The sequence below is a fragment of the Pleurodeles waltl genome, chromosome 9 (assembly GCF_031143425.1).
Source record: "Pleurodeles waltl isolate 20211129_DDA chromosome 9, aPleWal1.hap1.20221129, whole genome shotgun sequence".
Taxonomy (NCBI): Eukaryota; Metazoa; Chordata; class Amphibia; order Caudata; family Salamandridae; genus Pleurodeles; species Pleurodeles waltl.
In genome coordinates this window covers 429,895,572-429,914,052 of record NC_090448.1, presented here as the reverse complement: position 1 = coordinate 429,914,052, position 18,481 = coordinate 429,895,572, and the positions used below count along the sequence as shown (strand labels likewise).

Genomic DNA, 18,481 nt, shown 5'->3' with positions numbered 1-18,481 from the left:
GTAAATGCCAAGTTCCCTGGGTGTAGGAAAGTACCATCTTGCCTGGCATGTTAACCCCATTTTTCACTGTATATATGTTGTTTTAGTTGTATGTGTCACTGGGACCCTGCCAGCCAGGGCCCCAGTGCTCATAAGTGTGCCTGACTGTGTTACCTGTGTAGTGACTAAGGCCCTCATTCTGACCTTGGCGGGCGGCGGAGGCCGCCCGCCAAAGTCCCGCCGTCAGGTTACCGTTCCGCGGTCGAAAGACCGCGGCGGTAATTCTGACTTTCCCGCTGGGCTGGCGGGCGGTCGCCTTCAGACCGCCAGCCAGCCCAGCGGGAAAGAGGCTTCCACGATGAAGCCGGCTTGGAATCGAGCCGGCGGAGTGGAAGCTGTGCGACGGGTGCAGTTGCACCCGTCGCGTATTTCACTGTCTGCGCAGCAGACAGTGAAATACATGTAGGGGCCCTCTTACGGGGGCCCCTGCAATGCCCATGCCAGTGGCATGGGCACTGCAGGGGCCCCCAGGGGCCCCGCGACCCCCCCTACCGCCATCCGGATCTCGGCGGTCCGACCGCCGGGATCTGGATGGCGGTAGGGGGGGTCGGAATCCCCGCGGCGGTGCAGCAAGCTGCGCCGCCGCAGAGGATTCAATGGGGCCGCGGTACACTGGCGGGACCCCGCCAGTGGTGCCGGTCCGACCGCGGCTTTACCGCCGCGGTCGGAATCCCCATTGGAGCACCGCCGGCCTGTCGGCGGTGCTCCCGCGGTCCTCCGCCCTGGCGGTCAAAGACCGCCAGGGTCAGAATGACCCCCTAACTGTCTCACTGAGGCTCTGCTATCCAGAACCTCAGTGGTTATGCTCTCTCATTTCTTTCAAATTGTCACTAACAGGCTAGTGACCAATTTTACCAATTTACATTGGCTTACTGGAACACCCTTATAACTCCCTAGTATATGGTACTGAGGTACCCAGGGTATTGGGGTTCCAGGAGATCCCTATGGGCTGCAGCATTTCTTTTGCCACCCATAGGGAGCTCTGACAATTCTTACACAGGTTTGCCACTGCAGCCTGAGTGAAATAACGTCCACGTTATTTCCCAGCCATTTATCACTGCACTTAAGTAACTTATAAGTCACCTATATGTCTAACCTTTACCTGGTAAAGGTTAGGTGCAAAGTTACTTAGTGTGAGGGCACCCTGGCACTAGCCAAGGTGCCCCCACATTGTTCAGGGCAAATTCCCCGGACTTTGTGAGTGCGGGGACACCATTACACGTGTGCACTACACATAGGTCACTACCTATGTGTAGCTTCACAATGGTAACTCCGAATATGGCCACGTAACATGTCTATGATCATGGAATTGCCCCCTCTATGCCATCCTGGCATAGTTGGCACAATCCCATGATCCCAGTGGTCTGTAGCACAGACCCTGGTACTGCCAAACTGCCTTTTCAGGGGTTTCACTGCAGCTGCTGCTGCTGCCAACCCCTCAGACAGGTTTCTGCCCTCCTGGGGTCAAGCCAGGCTTGTCCCAGGATGGCAGAACAAAGGACTTCCTCTGAGAGAAGGTGTTACACCCTCTCCCTTTGGAAAATGGTGTGAAGGCAGGGGAGGAGTAGCCTCCCCCAGCCTCTGGAAATGCTTTCATGGGCACAGATGTGCCCATTTCTGCATAAGCCAGTCTACACCGGTTCAGGGACCCGTTAGCCCTGCTCTGGCACGAAACTGGACAAAGGAAAGGGGAGTGACCACTCCCCTGACCTGCACCTCCCCTGGGAGGTGTCCAGAGCTCCTCCAGTGTGCTCCAGACCTCTGCCATCTTGGAAACAGAGGTGCTGCTGGCACACTGGACTGCTCTGAGTGGCCAGTGCCACCAGGTGACGTCAGAGACTCCTTCTGATAGGCTCCTTCAGGTGTTGCTAGCCTATCCTCTCTCCTAAGTAGCCAAACCCTCTTTTCTGGCTATTTAGGGTCTCTGCTTTGGGGATTTCCTTAGATAACGAATGCAAGAGCTCATCAGAGTTCCTCTGCATCTCTCTCTTCACCTTCTGCCAAGGAATCGACTGCTGACCGCGCTAGAAGCCTGCAAAACTGCAACAAAGTAGATAAGACGACTACTGCAACTCTGTAACGCTGATCCTGCCGCCTTCTCGACTGTTTTCCTGGTGGTGCATGCTGTGGGGGTAGTCTGCCTCCTCTCTGCACTAGAAGCTCCAAAGAAATCTCCCGTGGGTTGACGGAATCTTCCCCCTGCAACCGCAGGCACCAAAGAACTGCATTACCGGTCCCCTGGGTCTCCTCTCAGCACAACGAGCGAGGTCCCTTGAATCCAGCAACTCTGTCCAAGTGACTCCCACAGTCCAGTAACTCTTCAGTCCAAGTTTGGTGGAGGTAAGTCCTTGCCTTCCCACGCCAGACTGCATTGCTGGGAACCACGTCTTTCGCAGCTACTCCGGCTTCCGTGCACTTCCGGCGGAAATCCTTTGTGCACAGCCAAGCCTGGGTCCACGGCACTCTAACCTGCATTGCACGACTTTCTAAGTTGGTCTCCGGCGACGTGGGACTCCTTTGTGCAACTTCGGGTGAGCACCGTTTCATGCATCCTCGTAGTGCCTGTTTCTGGCACTTCTGTGGGTGCTATCTGCTGCTGAGAGGGCTCCTTGCCTTGCTCGATGCCCCCTCTGTCCCCAGACGCAATTGGCGACATCCTGGTCCCTCCTGGGCCACAGCAGCATCCAAAAACCCTTACCGCACGATTTGCAGCTAGCAAGGCTTGTTGGCGGTCTTTCGGCGGGAAAATACTTTTGCACGACTCTCCACGGCGTGGGGGATCCATCCTCCAAAGGGGAAGTCTCTAGCCCTTGTCGTTCCTGCAGAATCCTCAGCTTCTACTGTCCAGTAGCAGCTTCTTTGCACCCACAGCTGTCATTTCCTGGGCATCTGCCCATCTCCGACTTGCTTGTGACTTTTGGACTTGGTCCCCTTGTTCCACAGGTACCCTCGACTGGAAATCCATTGTTGTTGCATTGCTGGTTTGTGTCTTTCCTGCAGAATTCCCCTATCACGACTTCTATGTCCTTTGGGGAACTTTAGTGCACTTTGCACTCACTTTTCAGGGTCTTGGGGTGGGCTATTTTTCTAACCCTTACTATTTTCTAATAGTCCCAGCGACCCTCTACAAGGTCACATAGGTTTGTGGTCCATTTGTGGTTCGCATTCCACTTTTGGAGTATATGGTTTGTGTTGCCCCTATCCCTATGTGTCCCCATTGCATCCTATTGTAACTATACATTGTTTGCACTGTTTTCTAAGACTATACTGCATATTTTTGGTGTTTTGTACATATATCTTGTGTATATTTGCTATCCTCATACTGAGGGTACACTCTGAGATACTTTGGCATATTGTCATAAAAATAAAGTACCTTTATTTTTAGTATATCTGTGTATTGTGTTTTCTTATGATATTGTGCAAGTGACACTAGTGGTACTGTAGGAGCTTCACTCGTCTCCTAGTTCAGCCTAAGCTGCTCTGCTAAGCTACCATTATCTATCAGCCTATGCTGCTAGACACCCTATACACTAATAAGGGATAACTGGGCCTGGTGCAAGGTGCAAGTACCCCTTGGTACTCACTACAAGCCAGTCCAGCCTCCTACACTGGGTCAGTGCATGACGCGTACATCATGAGAAATAGCAGCATCCCTTATGTGATGGAACAACTACAGAGACACCGTGTGTGGCTAATTGGTGACTCTGGTTACCCCAACCTGTCCTGGCTACTGACCCCAGTGAGGAATCCCAGGACCAGGGCAGAGGAACGGTACAATGAGGCCCATGGGCGTACTAGGAGGGTGATCGAACGCACCTTCGGCCTCCTGAAGGCCAGGTTTAGGTGCCTGCATATGACAGGTGGATCCCTAATGTACTCACCAAAGAAGGTGTGTCATATCATCGTGGCCTGCTGTATGCTTCACAACCTGGCTTTGCGACGCCAGGTGCCTTTCCTGCAGGAGGATGCTCCAGATGGTGGTGTAGTGGCAGCTGTGGAGCCTGTGGAGAGTGAAGAGGAGGAAGACGACGAGGACGACACAGACAACTGGGACACAGTAATAGAGCAGTATTTTCAATAACACACAGGTAAGAATCAACCCCGGCATTTTACATTTACTTACAGTCTCCTGCCTCTCTACTGTCTGTCCTTTTCACCCAGTGTATGGTAACTGAGTTGTGACTTTCCATTCCAATTTCAGAGATGTGGGCCCCACTGCGTGACCTCTGCTTTGTTTGCCCATGGACTACAGCTGTGTGACAGTGGTATGTTGTCATCAGAATGTAACTTGACATTTTGCAACGGTTAAGTCTAATACATTTGTTCAAAATACAGGTAGACTCCAGATAATTTTTGTGCAATAAGTGGTTTTATTAAAGTGCTCAATTTAGGGACATGGTTGAAAAATCGGTGATGGGTGATGGTGGAGGAATGTCCATGGCAGAGTCCAGGTTTTCAGTCTCACAGGTGCATTGTCCATATGCCTGTGGAAGGTGGAGCAGGGGCAGTTTAAGGTTGGACAGGGTGACAATGTGGGACAGTGGGATGACATCAGGGGGTATCCTCTCCTGGCGGGGGTCTTGGCATCCTACTCTGTCTTCTTCCTAGATCTCAGGCCCGCTTGCGGGGTGGTTCTCCTTCTGCAGGGGGTGGGGTTCTGGTGGCCTGTTGTTCTTGTGTGGGGGCCTCCTGTCCACTAGCGCCGGCGGAGGTGGTAGCCTGTTCTTGGTCCATGCTAGTGACAGGGGCCCTTTGTGGTGCCACAGTGTCCCGCAATGTGGTGACAATCTGGTTGAGAGCCACGACGATGGTGCCCATTGCGGAAGTAAGGTTTCTGAGTTCTTCCTTGAACCCCATAAACTGTTCCTCCTGCAGTACCTGGATCTCCTGGAACCTGGCCAGTACTGTTGCCATCGTCTCCTGGGAGTGGTGGTATGCTCCCATGATGGAGGAGAGGGCCTCGTGGAGAGTGGGCTCCCTGGGCCTGTCCCCCCCATCGCACAGTAGCCCTCCCAGTTCCCCTGTTTCCCTGGGCCTCTGTCCCCTGGACCGTGTGCCCACTACCACTACCCCCAGGTCCCTGTTGTTGTTGGGGTGGTGGGTTAACCTGGGTGCCCTGTAGTGATGGACACACCGCTGATTGACGTGTCCTGGAGACAGAGGCATGGGCCCGCTGGGTGGGAGCTGTGCTGGTGTTCCCAGAGGGGGGTAGGTCTGCTGTGGCCTGTGGCTGTGTGAGGGGAACCGACTGTCCCGAGGTCCCCGATGGGCCGGGCTGGTCATCTGGGTCTAGGGAGACAGAGCTGCTGTCATCACTGGGGGCCTCTTCTGGGGGTGGGATGGACATTTCTGGACCCTCCTGGGCGGTGTGGTGGCGTTCGGGTACTGCAGGGGTATAAGAGTATGGTTATTGCTTCTGTGTGTGCCATATCGGGCAATGGGTGGGTGCCCATGTACCCCAGTGCTGGCATTTCCTTGTGGGGGCTGTTGTGAGGGTGGTTTGTGGGGGAGATGGGTATGTGCAGTGGGCATGCTTAGGTGATGGGTGTCCATGGTTTGTGGTGGCATGCAGGGTTTGGTGTTGGGATGGGTGGGTTGTGATGGTGAGACATTAGCAAGGAGGTTGTGTGATGGGGGTGGGGGATGAGGGTGGGGGTATGAGTTGGCATGCTGGATGGGGTGGGGGGATGAAGTAGTGAAGATGAGACTTACCAGAGTCCATTCCTCCAGCTACTCCTGCAAGGCCCTCAGGATGCAGGATGTTCAAGACTTGCTCCTCCCATGCTGTAAATTCTGGGGGAGTAGGTTGGGGTCCGCCGCCACTCTTCTGCACCGCGATGTTGTGTCTGGATACCATGGAACGCACCTTCCCCCGTAGGTCGTTCCACCGCTTCCTGATGTCGTCCCGATTTCGTGGATGCTGTCCCACAGCATTGACCCTGTCCACTATTCTTTGCCATAGCTCCATCTTCCTGGCAATGCTGGTGTGCTGCACCTGTGTCCCGAAGAGCTGGGGCTCTACCCGAACTATTTCCTCCACCATGACCCTGAGTTCTGCGTCTGAGAACCTGGGGTGTCTTGGGGGTGCCATGGAGTGGTGTGGATGAGGTGTGGGGTGGAGTATGTGTTGATGAGTGTGGTGAGTGTGGTGGTGTGTGGTGTTTTGTGCGTGGATGTTGTGTGGGTGATAGTGTATTGTGCCTCTGTGTGATGGTGTTCTCTATTCTGTGCTGTCTCTCTCTGGCCTTCTCTCGGTAATTGTGGTCGTAGGGGTTTGTGGGTGATGTGGGTGTGTGTTTTATATTGTATTGGGTGTGTGGGATTGGTTTGAGTATGTGTATCAGGTGTGTGTATTTCGAATTGTCCAATGTGGTTGTGTTTTGTAAGTGTGTGTGTATTTTGACCGCGGCGGTGTGTACCGCCAATGGATTACCGCGGTTGAAAGACCGCCGCATGGATTCGTGGGTCGGAATGGCATGGGCGTTTCTCTGTTGGCCTGACGGTGGAGGTTTGGTCATCGACAGTTTTTCGCTGCCCTTTGATGTGGTGGACTTTTGTGGATGTCGGGATTTTGGCGGTTTGCCTGTTGCGGGTCAGAATGACCGTGGCGGTTTACCGCGACCGCAGCGGTGTTGTGGCGGTCTTCTGACCGGCGGTATGCGCCTTTTACCGCCGAGGTTGGAATGACCCCCTTAGTGTGTGGGCACCCTGGCACTAGCCAAGGTGCCCCCACATCGTTCAGGGCAAATTCCCCGGACTTTGTGGGTGCGGGGACACCATTTCACACGTGCACTGTACATAGGTCACTACCTATGTACAGCGTCACAATGGTAACTCCGAACATGGCCATGTAACATGTCTAAGATCATGGAATTGTCACCCCAAACAATTCCATGATCCCCTGGGTCTCTAGCACAGAATCCGGGTACTGCCAAACTGCCTTTTCAGGGTTTGCACTGCAGCTGCTGCCAACCCCTCAGCCAGGTTTCCACCCCGCTGGGGTCCAGGCAACCCTGGCCCAGGAAGGCAGAACAAAGGACTTCCTCTGAGAGAGTGTGTTACACCGTCTCCCTTTGGAAATAGGTGTGATGGGCTGGGGAGGAGTAGCCTCTCCCAGCCTCTGGAAATGCTTTGATGGGCACAAATGCTGCCCATCTCTGCATAAGCCAGTCTACACCGGTTCAGGGATCCCCCAGCCCTGCTCTGGCGTGAAACTGGGCAAAGGAAAGGGGAGTGACCACTCACCTGACCTGCACTTCCCAGGGGAGGTGCCCAGAGCTCCTCCAGTGTGTCCCAGACCTCTGCCATCTTGGAAACAGAGGTGTTTGGGGCACACTGGACTGCTCTGAGTGGCCAGTGCCAGCAGGTGACGTCAGAGTCTCCTTCTGATTGGCTCTTACCTCTCTTTGTAGCCAATCCTCCTTCCTAGGTAGCCAAACCTCCATTTCTGGCTATTTAGGGCCTCTGCTTTGGGGATCTCACCAGATAACGAATGCAAGAGCTCACCAGAGTTCCTGTGCATCTCCCTCTTCACCTTCTGCCAAAGGATCGACCGCTGACTGCTCAGGACGCCTGCAAAACCCCAACAAAGTAGCAAGACGACTACTAGCAAACTTGTATCGCTTCATCCTGCCGGCTCTCTCGACTGTTTCCAGGTGGTGCATGCTCTGGGGGTAGCTTGCCTCCTCTCTGCACCAGGAGCTCTGAAGAAATCTCTCGTGGGTCAACGGAATCTTCCCCCTGCAACCGCAGGCACCAAAAGACTGCATCACTGGTCCTCTGGGTCCCCCCTCAGCACAACGAGCGTGGTCCCTGGAACTCAGCAACCCTTTCCAAGTGACTCCCACAGTCCAGTGACTCTTCAGTCCAAGTTTGGTGGAGGTAAGTCCTTGCCTCCCCACGCTAGACTGCATTGCTGGGTACTGCGTGATTTGCAGCTGCTCCGGCTCCTGTGCACTCTTCCAGGATTTCCTTCATGCACAGCCAAGCCTGGGTCTCCTACACTCTAACCTGCAGTGCACAACCTTCTGAGTTGTCCTCTGGTGTCGTGGGACTCCCTTTTGTGACTTCAAGTGGACTCCGGTTCACTTTCCTTCGAAGTGCCTGTTCAGGTACTTCTGCGGGTGCTGCCTGCTTCTGTGAGGGCTCCTTGAGTTGCTGGCCCCCCCTCTGTCTCCTCCTCCAAGTGGCAACATCCTGGTCCCTCCTGGGCCACAGTAGCACCCAAAAATCTCTACCGCAACCCTTGCAGCTAGGAAGGCTTGTTTGAGGTCTTTCTGCGTGGGAACACCTCTGCAAGCTTTATCGCAACATGCGACATCCATCCTCCAAAGGGTAAGTTCCTAGTCCTCTTCTTTCTTGAAGAACTCCAAGCTTCTTCCAACAGGTGGCAGCTTCCTTGCACCCTCAGCTGGCATTTCCTTGGCTCCTGCCCACTCTCGACACTGTCGTGACTATTGGACTTGGTCCTCTTGTCTTACAGGTCTGGAAATCCACTGTTGTTGCATTGCTGGTGTTTGTTCTTCCTGCAGAATCCCCCTATCATGACTTCTGTGCTCTCTGGGGGTAGTAGGTGCACTTTACACCTACCTTTCGGGGTCTTGGGGTGGGCTATTTTTCTAACCCTCACTGTTTTCTTACAGTCCCAGTGACCCTCTACAAGCTCACATAGGTTTGGGGTCCATTCGTGGTTCGCATTACACTTTTGGAGTATATGGTTTGTGTTGCCCTTATGCCTATGTGCTCCTATTGCAATCTACTGTAATTTTACACTGCTTTCATTACATTTCTTGATATTACCTGCATAATTTTGGTTTGTGTACATATATCTGTGTACATATCTTATCCTCATACTGAGGGTACTCACTGAGATACTTTTGGCATATTGTCATAAAAATAAAGTACCTTTATTTTTAGTACTTCTGTGTATTGTGTTTTCTTATGATATTGTGCATATGACACCAGTGGTATAGTAGGAGCTTTACATGTCTCCTAGTTCAGCCTAAGCTGCTTTGCCATAGCTACCTTCTATCAGCCTAAGATGCTAGAAACATCTCTTCTACACTAATAAGGGATAACTGGACCTGGCACAAGATGTAAGTACCTCTGGTACCCACTACAAGCCAGGCCAGCCTCCTACAACTGCGAAGCACTGAAGACGGATTTCTGGACCTGAGGACCTGCAAAGGAAGGGGACTAAGTCCAAGAGTCATGAAAGTGTCCAGGGGGGGCAGGAGCCCACTAAACCGCAGATTAAGATGCGAAATAGCTGCCTCCGGATTGAAGAAGCTGATGATTCTGCAACAACGAAAGGTGCTAGGAACTTCTCCTTTGTGCAGAAGATGTCCCACGGAGTGCAGTAGGATGCAGAGTTGTTTCCTTGGAGAAAGACCACAAGCAAGCCTTGCTAGCTGTAAAGGTCATGGTTGAAGAAAAAGGGTGCTGCCCGAGGCCCAGGAAGGACCAGGATGTCACACTTGGGAGAGCCCATTCACAAGAAGGAAGCACCCGCAAAAGTCCTTGAACATGGGTTCAAGAAGACTGAGCACGGCGGCCATCTCGACACTACAAAAGAGGGTCCCACGAAGCCGGTGGTCAACTCAGCGAGTTGAGTAATGCAGGACGGAGTGCTGGGGGCCTGGGCTTGGCTGTGCATGAAGGACTCCTTGCAAAAGTGCACAGAAGCCCTAGCAGCTGCAGTTCATGCGGTGCACAGGATTACTGTCTGGGGATGGGAGGCAAGGACTTACCTCCTCCAAATTTGGACAGTTGGACTATTGTACAGTCTGGGTCTCTTGGGACCACCATCTGTGTTCCACGGGCTACGCCCGTCAAGATGAGAGGGGTCCCAGAGTACCGGTGATGCTGAAGTTAGGTGCCTGCTGGAGCGGGGGAAGATTCTGTCAACCCACGGGAGATTTCTTCATGGCTTCCAGTGCAGGATGAAGGCAGGCAGCCCCCAAAACATGCACCACCAGGAAAAAGTTGAGAAAGACGACAGGATTAGGCGCTACAATGTCACTGGTAGTCTTCTTCCTACTTTGTTGCAGTTTTGCAGGCGTCCTGGAGCAGTCAGCGGTCGATCCTTGGCAGAAGTCGAACAGGGAGATGCAGAGGAATTGTGCCAATCCCATGCATCCCCATAGCCCCGGGGATGCATAGGATTGGCACCCCAATACCACATTTGGCATGAGGGGACAATTCCATTATCCTAGACTTGTTACATGGCCATATTCAGAGTTACCATTGTGATGCTACAGGTAGGTATTGACCTATATGTAGTGCACGCATGTAATGGTGTCCCCGCACTCACAAAGTCCGGGGAAATTGGCTTGAACTATGTGGGGGCACCTTTGCTAGTGCAAGGGTGCCCTCACACTTAGTAACTTTGCACCTAACCTTCACAAAGTGAAGGTTAGACTTATAGGTGACTTATACGTTAGTTAATTGCAGTGTAAAATGGCTGTGAAATAACATGTGTGTTATTTCACTCAGGCTGCAGTGCAGTCCTGTGTAAGATTTGTCTGAGCTCCCTATGGGTGGCAAAAGAAATGCTGCAGCCCTTAGGGATCTCCTGGAACCCCAATACCCTGGGTTCCTAGGTACCATATACTAGGGGATTATAAGGGTGTTCCAGTGTGCCAATTAGAATGGTTGAAAATGGTCACTAGCCTATAGTGACAATTTGAAAGGCAGAGAGAGCATAAGCACTGAGGTTCTGATTAGCAGAGCCTCAGTGACATAGTTAGTCACTACACAGGTACACAAATTCAGGCCACAAACTATGAGCACTGGGGTCCTGGCTAGCAGGATCCCAGTGAGACAAGCAAAAACAAATTGACATACATGTAAAAATGGGGGTAACATGCCAGGCAAGATGGTACTTTCCTACATACACATTACCCAGTTGGCTAGACATTTTGATCAGGATCATACGAGGGATGTGTCTAAATTGAGTTTTTTCATAATTGACAGGATACCTCCTTTGAAACGAGAAGGCAACAGAGAATTGCAATTGAGGAAATGAGAGTTCCGCAATTTAAGATCCTTGAATACAAACACACCAAACGGATTGAATAAGGATGAGGAATTAGAAGTATATCTTGGAGACTAGGATTCTGGGTCCATTGTTGTTATAATGTTGTGTAGAGTTATACAATATATTCCCCCTTGTCTTAGCGTGTACATCTCTTTGTAGAATTGTAAGTAAAAACTATTTTTGGAGTGAGTCTGATTCTCAGGAAATTGTTTTTTTTTACCTTTGGCTAAGTGTCTGAATAACCCCCTTTGGGGCTCTAGAGAGTTTTTTTTTTTTTTTTAAATTGGGGTTTTATGTCACTGTTGGATGTTATTATGATATGTGGGGTATTGCCATCATATGATTGTGGTGATTATTAATAAAATAATTTAGTTTTTTTCTCTCTTTCCCCAATGTGTTTCTTCATTTTGTGACATTTCTATTGCATAATCCTCTGTCCTGTATTTTCCCTTACATTTAAACTGTATATGTCTTCCCTCTGTGGCTGTTTAGTTGCCTTTATACATGTTTATACAGAGTTAAGGGCAGATTAGACTGGCTGCTGTGAATCGATTAGGGACCTATTCCTGGAATTCCGACTTCATCGTAAAATGGAGAATACTCTCTTCATTAGTTATGTTTTCTATGTACAGTAGTACATATTATTATGTTTATTTGACATTCACAATAATGTAATAGGAAATGTGAGTCTGCAGCTGTTTTTCAGTGCAAGAGCGATTTGGGTATGTGGGCAGCTATATATTAAATATGTTGACACAGCTAGGAATTCACCAATAGTTAGTCCACTGCAGCTGAATTTGCAAGGGTATGTAGCAAAATAAATTTGTAAGGGCATGTCTGGTATGGCCCACATGGGCAGTATAGAGTAGGTAATTCTGTGAAAAGTAAGGATGTGACACTAACAGAGTAATAATTAATAAAAATGAGAAATAGAACAACCAGTTATGACTACAATAGAAAAGTTGGTGAAGTTTTGTGAAAGGAGAGAAGAATACTTAAGTATACTGCAAGAAAACATGTTTCAAGATGGCCCCCACATTTTTGCATTTGTTGATGGTGCTTTGGTGGTGGTCTTTTGTTTATTTCAGTAATTTAGTGTGGGTTTTACATTAAAAAGTATTCATGAGAAAGTTTACCCTTGAGCAAGGCGTGGAACGCTGAAACGAATTGGGCTGTTTCTTGGTGCCAATCTGAAACTATGGAGATTGAATAAAACATGGTACTACACACTTCTGAGTTTGTGCAATTCTTCAAGTATCGTGGGAGAGTTTTTGTGGATATTTATAATTACGGGAGCCTGACCCTGACATGAACCACCATCATGGGAACTCATCAATATCAGGAAACGGAGTGGATTGATAATATGTATGTATGTATATATATATATATATATATATATATATATATATATATATATGTATATATATACATATAGGGTAAAGGGACTCATTCACTGTGAACAAGACTCCTTAGGGAGTTGAAACGCGTTGGTGGTTGTTATTTTGGGAATAAATATGCACTATTGAAACTTCATGGAGTGCAGTGAATACTTTTTGTGATGTATATTTCTCGGTACTGGTCCTCTCCGTCACTGGCACCGGCACCGGCAGAAGAGTGCACCGCTCAGCAACTCTCAGACCATCTTTGCTTGAAGATATATATATATATATATATATATATATATATATATATATATATATATATATATATATATATATATACATATATATATATATATAGGAACAGAAACATTAGGCAACAGTATTTTCACACAATATTTTGTCAGAGAACCCTCATTTGCATGTAAATTTCTTGAAGCAGTTTTTGCAAGTACTATCCAATTATCAGACTATCAGACTGCTGCATCTTAGGTATAGGATTAAGTTTTTCCCATTCTCTACCCATACAACCCAAGTTGTACATTCTCTCCATGTACAAAATATCTCTGTTTTGTTCTGAAGGTATACTTTTTCTGCTGTCCTTGCCCCCATCTTCTGGCATTGCTTCATGCTGCCCACTGTTGATTGTGTTTGAAATCAACTGTTGCTTCTATGTGAAAGTTTGCTTAGTCCTGATTTTAAATTCTTTTTAAATGGTGTTCTAGGAAGTCTCTCCTTTCTCAATGCTATTGTACACAGCAATGCTCCTTCCAAATCCAACAGTGCAAAAGGTGAAAACTACACTGATAATATTTGTATCAAAAATCACAAAAGAATATCATTGGATTTTAAGTGAATCCCATTGTTAAAAATAAATATCATACTTACCTCTACAAATAGAAAAATCTCTTTTGAGGGGCATAATTATGACTGGTTCAGTAGCTCAGGAACACCAGAGCTTGAGCCATCTACTGTCCTTCTCTTCTGTTTGTCTTTTACAAATCAGCAAGTTTTTGTGTTGATTTTCCTGCTTGTATTAGAGCTCACAACACCTGTGCTACATACACCACTGTCCTAATTTACGTCATGGTAAACAAATATGTGTAAGATAATAATCAATGCAATCACATTCAATCACCATGTTTACAGAAATATTACCTGCCCCCAGGAGGAGCCAGCAAAGTGGAAATGCTGATTGAAAAGCTGAAGCAGATATAGAAACTTTTTGTCTTCATAATCAAACCGGTTTCCAAAGACCACTGAGCAGATAACATTGGACACTGCTTTGCTGAAGAAAAATGTGGGGTCAAAGGCCAGCTCTGTAGTAGGTAAAAAAAGAACAGGATTGTATTAGACAGTAAACTGTTTGAAGTTGTGTCTGCTTTTACCATGTTCTCTTACTGTAAGATAATTTAATATTTTGCACTCTCCCATATCATCCTGCCTCATAAAAAAGAGTATGAGCTTTCCCAGGGAACCAAAGATGAATACAGTGTACCCAGGGGTATCCTGATGAACAGACTTTAAATCAGAGAGGTATTTAGAATCTCATTGAAATTAGTGAATTTGATTTTCATCCATCCTCAACTGTTAGATCTTCTAATTCACTTGGACCTCTTGTTAAGTTGTTTCCTCTTAATGATTAAGGATGGGTGGAGCTCAAGGAGTTCTACTCCGTGGACTTCCATATGCGGCGGAATGCCACCTGCCCTAGAAACCAGACCGACCCTGCTGAGTGCTTCCAAGATCGGGTGCATTCAGGGTGGCAGTAAGCAGCAAAAGCTGCTATTATCAAATCAAATCAAATCAAATCATTAACATTTATAAAGCGCGCTACTCACCCGTGCGGGTCTCAAGGCGCTAAAGGTCTCTTATGCTGACACAGCCCATTGACCAGGAGTCTGTTGCTCTCAACCACACCTGCACACTTCACTTCACCAACTCCCTTCCTTCACAAACTTTATATGGAAGGCCAAGCACACTCCCTGTCTTGTACCAGCCTTGGAAGGCCAAGCACATCCCGTCTTGTACCAGCCTTGCAATTGCTTCCTCTGCACTTACACACAGTCTCAGACTGCCCTTTCTTTTGGGCGAAGCACTAGCAGCAGCAAACCAGCGCACCACCAGCAGACTTGTATTTTCACAAAGTGCTTAGCCTTGCTTGCCACTGGGTTCTAAGGCATTCTCTCAGACACATCTCTATCTGGCAGGGGCTGCCGGACTACCACTCAGCAGCTGATGCTCCCCCAGGCTCCAGCTCTTCCTTCTGGCCTCAGCCCTCTACCCAGAGCCATAACACCACTTCCTTTCCTAGGGACTCTGGGGAGACAGGTTCTTTTCAAGTGGAGCTCTGACTGCAAGTTTCCTTTTTTCCATGCACAGATCCCCCTCATATGCAAATCCTATCCTTGCCTAGTGCCAGCCCCTCTGAGCATATAGAAGAAAAAGCGAATGAGGGTCCGAATGCTGTCTGGGTCCAGGGATCCCATTGCCAGATACCTGGCTCTCTGACTCCCTCTGCTCCCTGCTCCCGGGCTGCTGAGGGCAGTGAAAGAAGGGATGCATAGATCGGGAGCTAGTGCCAGTGCAGCCCCTCAGTAAACTCTCACCGGAAGTGAAACAATCAGCTGTATTAGACTAGGCTAATCCCAGTTAGTTAGCACTTAGTTAATCATGCATATTGCAGTGGCTCACAATTTTTCTAGACAATGGTACTTAAAACTTTTATTTTTTTTAAATTGTCGGCATGAAATACTGCAATGAGAAACACATGCATATTGCAGAGTATGCAGCTTTTCAGTGCAAGTCAATCTCAGAATCAAAACCATGAACCCTACTTTGATGAGTACACACTTTCACAATAGTCAATCAAATGCATGCATATCGCAGAGAACATTAGCACAGTTGTACATGCTCTGTACTTGCCGCTATCTTTTTGGTAGGCCAGTAAGCGCCCACACTCTTTGGATTCTAAAAAGAGTGGGTATTGCTGTAGTCCCTTATGGTAGTTATATTGACATGACGTCAACGTGACGGACGCCCCTCTCTATCGAGGTCTAAAATGCACATGCCAAACAAGGTAGTTAGCGGGAAGTGAAATATGGACAGCAAGGCCACGGTGTGTGTGTTTTGCCATCTGCTCCAATCCAGATGAGCTCATAGCAGTGCTTCCAGCCCAAAACACTTGTAAACACTGAAGTGCCAGCAGTATATCTGAATATACTGAATTTCAAAACTGTGAGACACAGAAATTAGGAAATAGACTAGACAAAGTGCACACTGTAGCATATTGATACTATGCGCCCTAGGACTCTTGTGGTTCTGGGCGGACTCTGAATAGGAACCACATGACATGCACGGAGGTGTCAGGGTGGGGTCAGGGAAATATGACATAATGGGGTATGTGAATGGATGCTAGAGAATAAAGACATGTTCAACCGCAGCTCTTGTGTGTGGTGTAATATATGTGTATGCTTTAGGGCTGGAAAAGGTGCTTCAACTTTAAGGTAAAAAGTAAGGCATTTCGAGCCTGTGCGAAAACAAGACTGCTTCCACTGAGAGCTTGCAATGGTACAGAAGACTACTCATGAGTGCCGCGTGTGTCCAGAATCGGTGCAAAGTAGTCTGTGACCTGCACACATGGAGTCAAAGCCCTGCTCCAGCCCAGATGCAGCTGCAGATGCAATCGAAGGAATCACAGAGGAGTGAATTCAAAACACCTGCCAATATTGATGGTGAGGATGTTGGTGGAGCCGCTGCACCCTGAACATAGAGCAATTAATCAGATGAAGCAAGAAAACAGCCATAAAAAAGGTACAAAAAAGAGAGAGAATACTAACATTCAGAGGCAATTGAAGCATACTGAGACACAGGCCTCAACATACATGTTGCTCCCAAAGGCTGTCTGAGTCACCCTGCACAGAAAAATCAGCTGGATGACACGTGCTAATGCAATGGCAGCAGAAGGGAGCGCGAAATACAATGCAGCCATGTTTTTGAAGCCACCAGGGCCATTCAACACATCCCAGAAACATAACATTGGTACCAGGTGGACTTTGTGGATTAAAACATTTGATGGCTATATAGATGCGCTGGAGGAGCAAGATGATAAAAAATCATCAAATATTTGAAATTTTTTACAGGTGATGAAGTGAAAGAAGCCCTAAAGAAAGTTTCACAAACTGACACAATATCGTACTGAAAGGTGAACAAAGTGCTGGAAGCCAAATTCCATCCAATGCCAAATGTTGATTATGAAAGGTATATCTTCAACCAAGCACAACAACAGACTGGTGAAACAATGAGTTTGAATGAAAGACTTGATGCACTTATTAAACACTGTAAGTTCTATGTCTTTACTGATAAAGAAACCATGTGCCTCAGAATCATCCAGGGGGCCCCTTTCAGATTCTTTTAGAAGGGGCAAGTTGAGAGTGACAGTCTAGAGAAAATGTGAGAGCAGAGGAATGAGCAGAACAACAAGCTGCTGACAAGGAAGCAGGAACTGTGCACAATGAATCACCACTGACCGTAAATAGCAAGTGTAAGTACCACACAGATGCACTTAAGTTGACATTGTCGAAGAAGACAAAATTATGCTTCCGATGTAGGTTGCTGTTATCTCATGAAGGCAAGTGTCCAGCCTCATGACAAATCTGTAAGGGTTGTGAGGAAGGTAACCATTTTGTAACTGTATGTTGAGCTAAAATAAAATCAAGTGCATCATGACGGAAAGAAAATGGACACAAGAATGTACCAGAAGCGCTCTCGCCACTCTCACTAAACCAAAAAGCAACACCAGCTAGGGAAAAATGGAGACTATGCAAAATCAATTGTCGTCAAGTTTGTTGTACAAAGGTTAGTCAGCATCATTATCGAGTACCAGCAAAGATGACGGGTCAGTGCTAATGATGTTTACCAAAAGACGGTGTGTACATGTAGGGTTATCTGCCTGTAAAGAAGACCGAAGTTCAAAAACAACTTACCAGACAAAGCCAAAAATGTCTTTCGGACACTGTCCCAGGATTACATTGAAGGTAAGTGGTCACCCTATATCTTTCATCACCAACAGTGGGACATCAATTAATAACATGCCAGTTGAAAGATTAACAATTTCTCACCTGTGCCATGCCTTACTCCTTCAGACATGAAAGTATACACCTGGCAGCGTCTAACTGCTAAAAAGCCAAGGTTTGTTCACAGCAGTAATGCGGCACAAAACAATGTCAGTATGAGTCATCATTCATGTTCTAGAAGAAGCCTCGTCTGGTGCATGCTTGCTCAGTTCTGCCACAGCGGCCGATATAGGGTTAATATCGCTCAGCTACAACCTCCGTGCTCAGCCTGAGATCATGAGCCTATTTCCATTGTTGTTTCATGGTTTGGGAAAACTCAAGAAAATGAAAGTACAACCTCATATCAATGAAGACATTCGTCATGTTGCCCAACAACACAGTAGAGTTGCTTTTCATCTGCAACAAGCTGTAGAGTTGTCAACACTTTTGAAACACTTTTGTCAACACTTTTGAAACATGGCATCATTGAAAGTTTCACAGGCTCCAAGCCATGGGTTCCACCCATAGTAGTTCTGACAAAAAAGGACAGTAGTGGAACAATGTGCATTTGTGCTGATATGCATCAGCCAAACAAAGCCATTGAGAGGGGGAGACATCCTGGTCCCCATAAAGTGGACCGATAATGCAACTGAACGGAGCTAAAGTCTTTTCCCGTCTTGTCATAAACAAAGGGTATCATCAACTCCAGTTAGAGAAGAACTGCAGATATATTATCACTTTTTTCACTCATGTTGGTTTGTTCTGATACAAGAGTCTTAGGGCCTGATTACAACTTTGGAGGAGGTGTTAATCCGTCCCAAATGTGACGGATATACCACCAGCCGTATTACGAGTTCCATAGGATATAATGGACTCGTAATACGGCTGGTGGTATATCCGTCACATTTGGGACGGATTAACACCTTCCTCCAAAGTTGTAATCAGGCCCTTAGTTTTGGAGTATCTTTGGC

The 18,481-nt window shown here is 47.8% G+C and overlaps 1 protein-coding gene across 1 annotated transcript in view; it reads right to left on the bottom strand.

The window, feature by feature from the left end:
* The window catches only part of LOC138259476 (cytochrome P450 2C28-like), a 1,060,791-nt gene that overhangs the window by 755,818 nt on the left and 286,492 nt on the right, over positions 1 to 18,481 (bottom strand). The window contains exon 4 of the mRNA XM_069207246.1: positions 13,615 to 13,775. Coding sequence (XP_069063347.1) covers positions 13,615 to 13,775 — 161 coding nt within the window. The remainder of the gene's footprint in view (positions 1 to 13,614; positions 13,776 to 18,481) is intronic.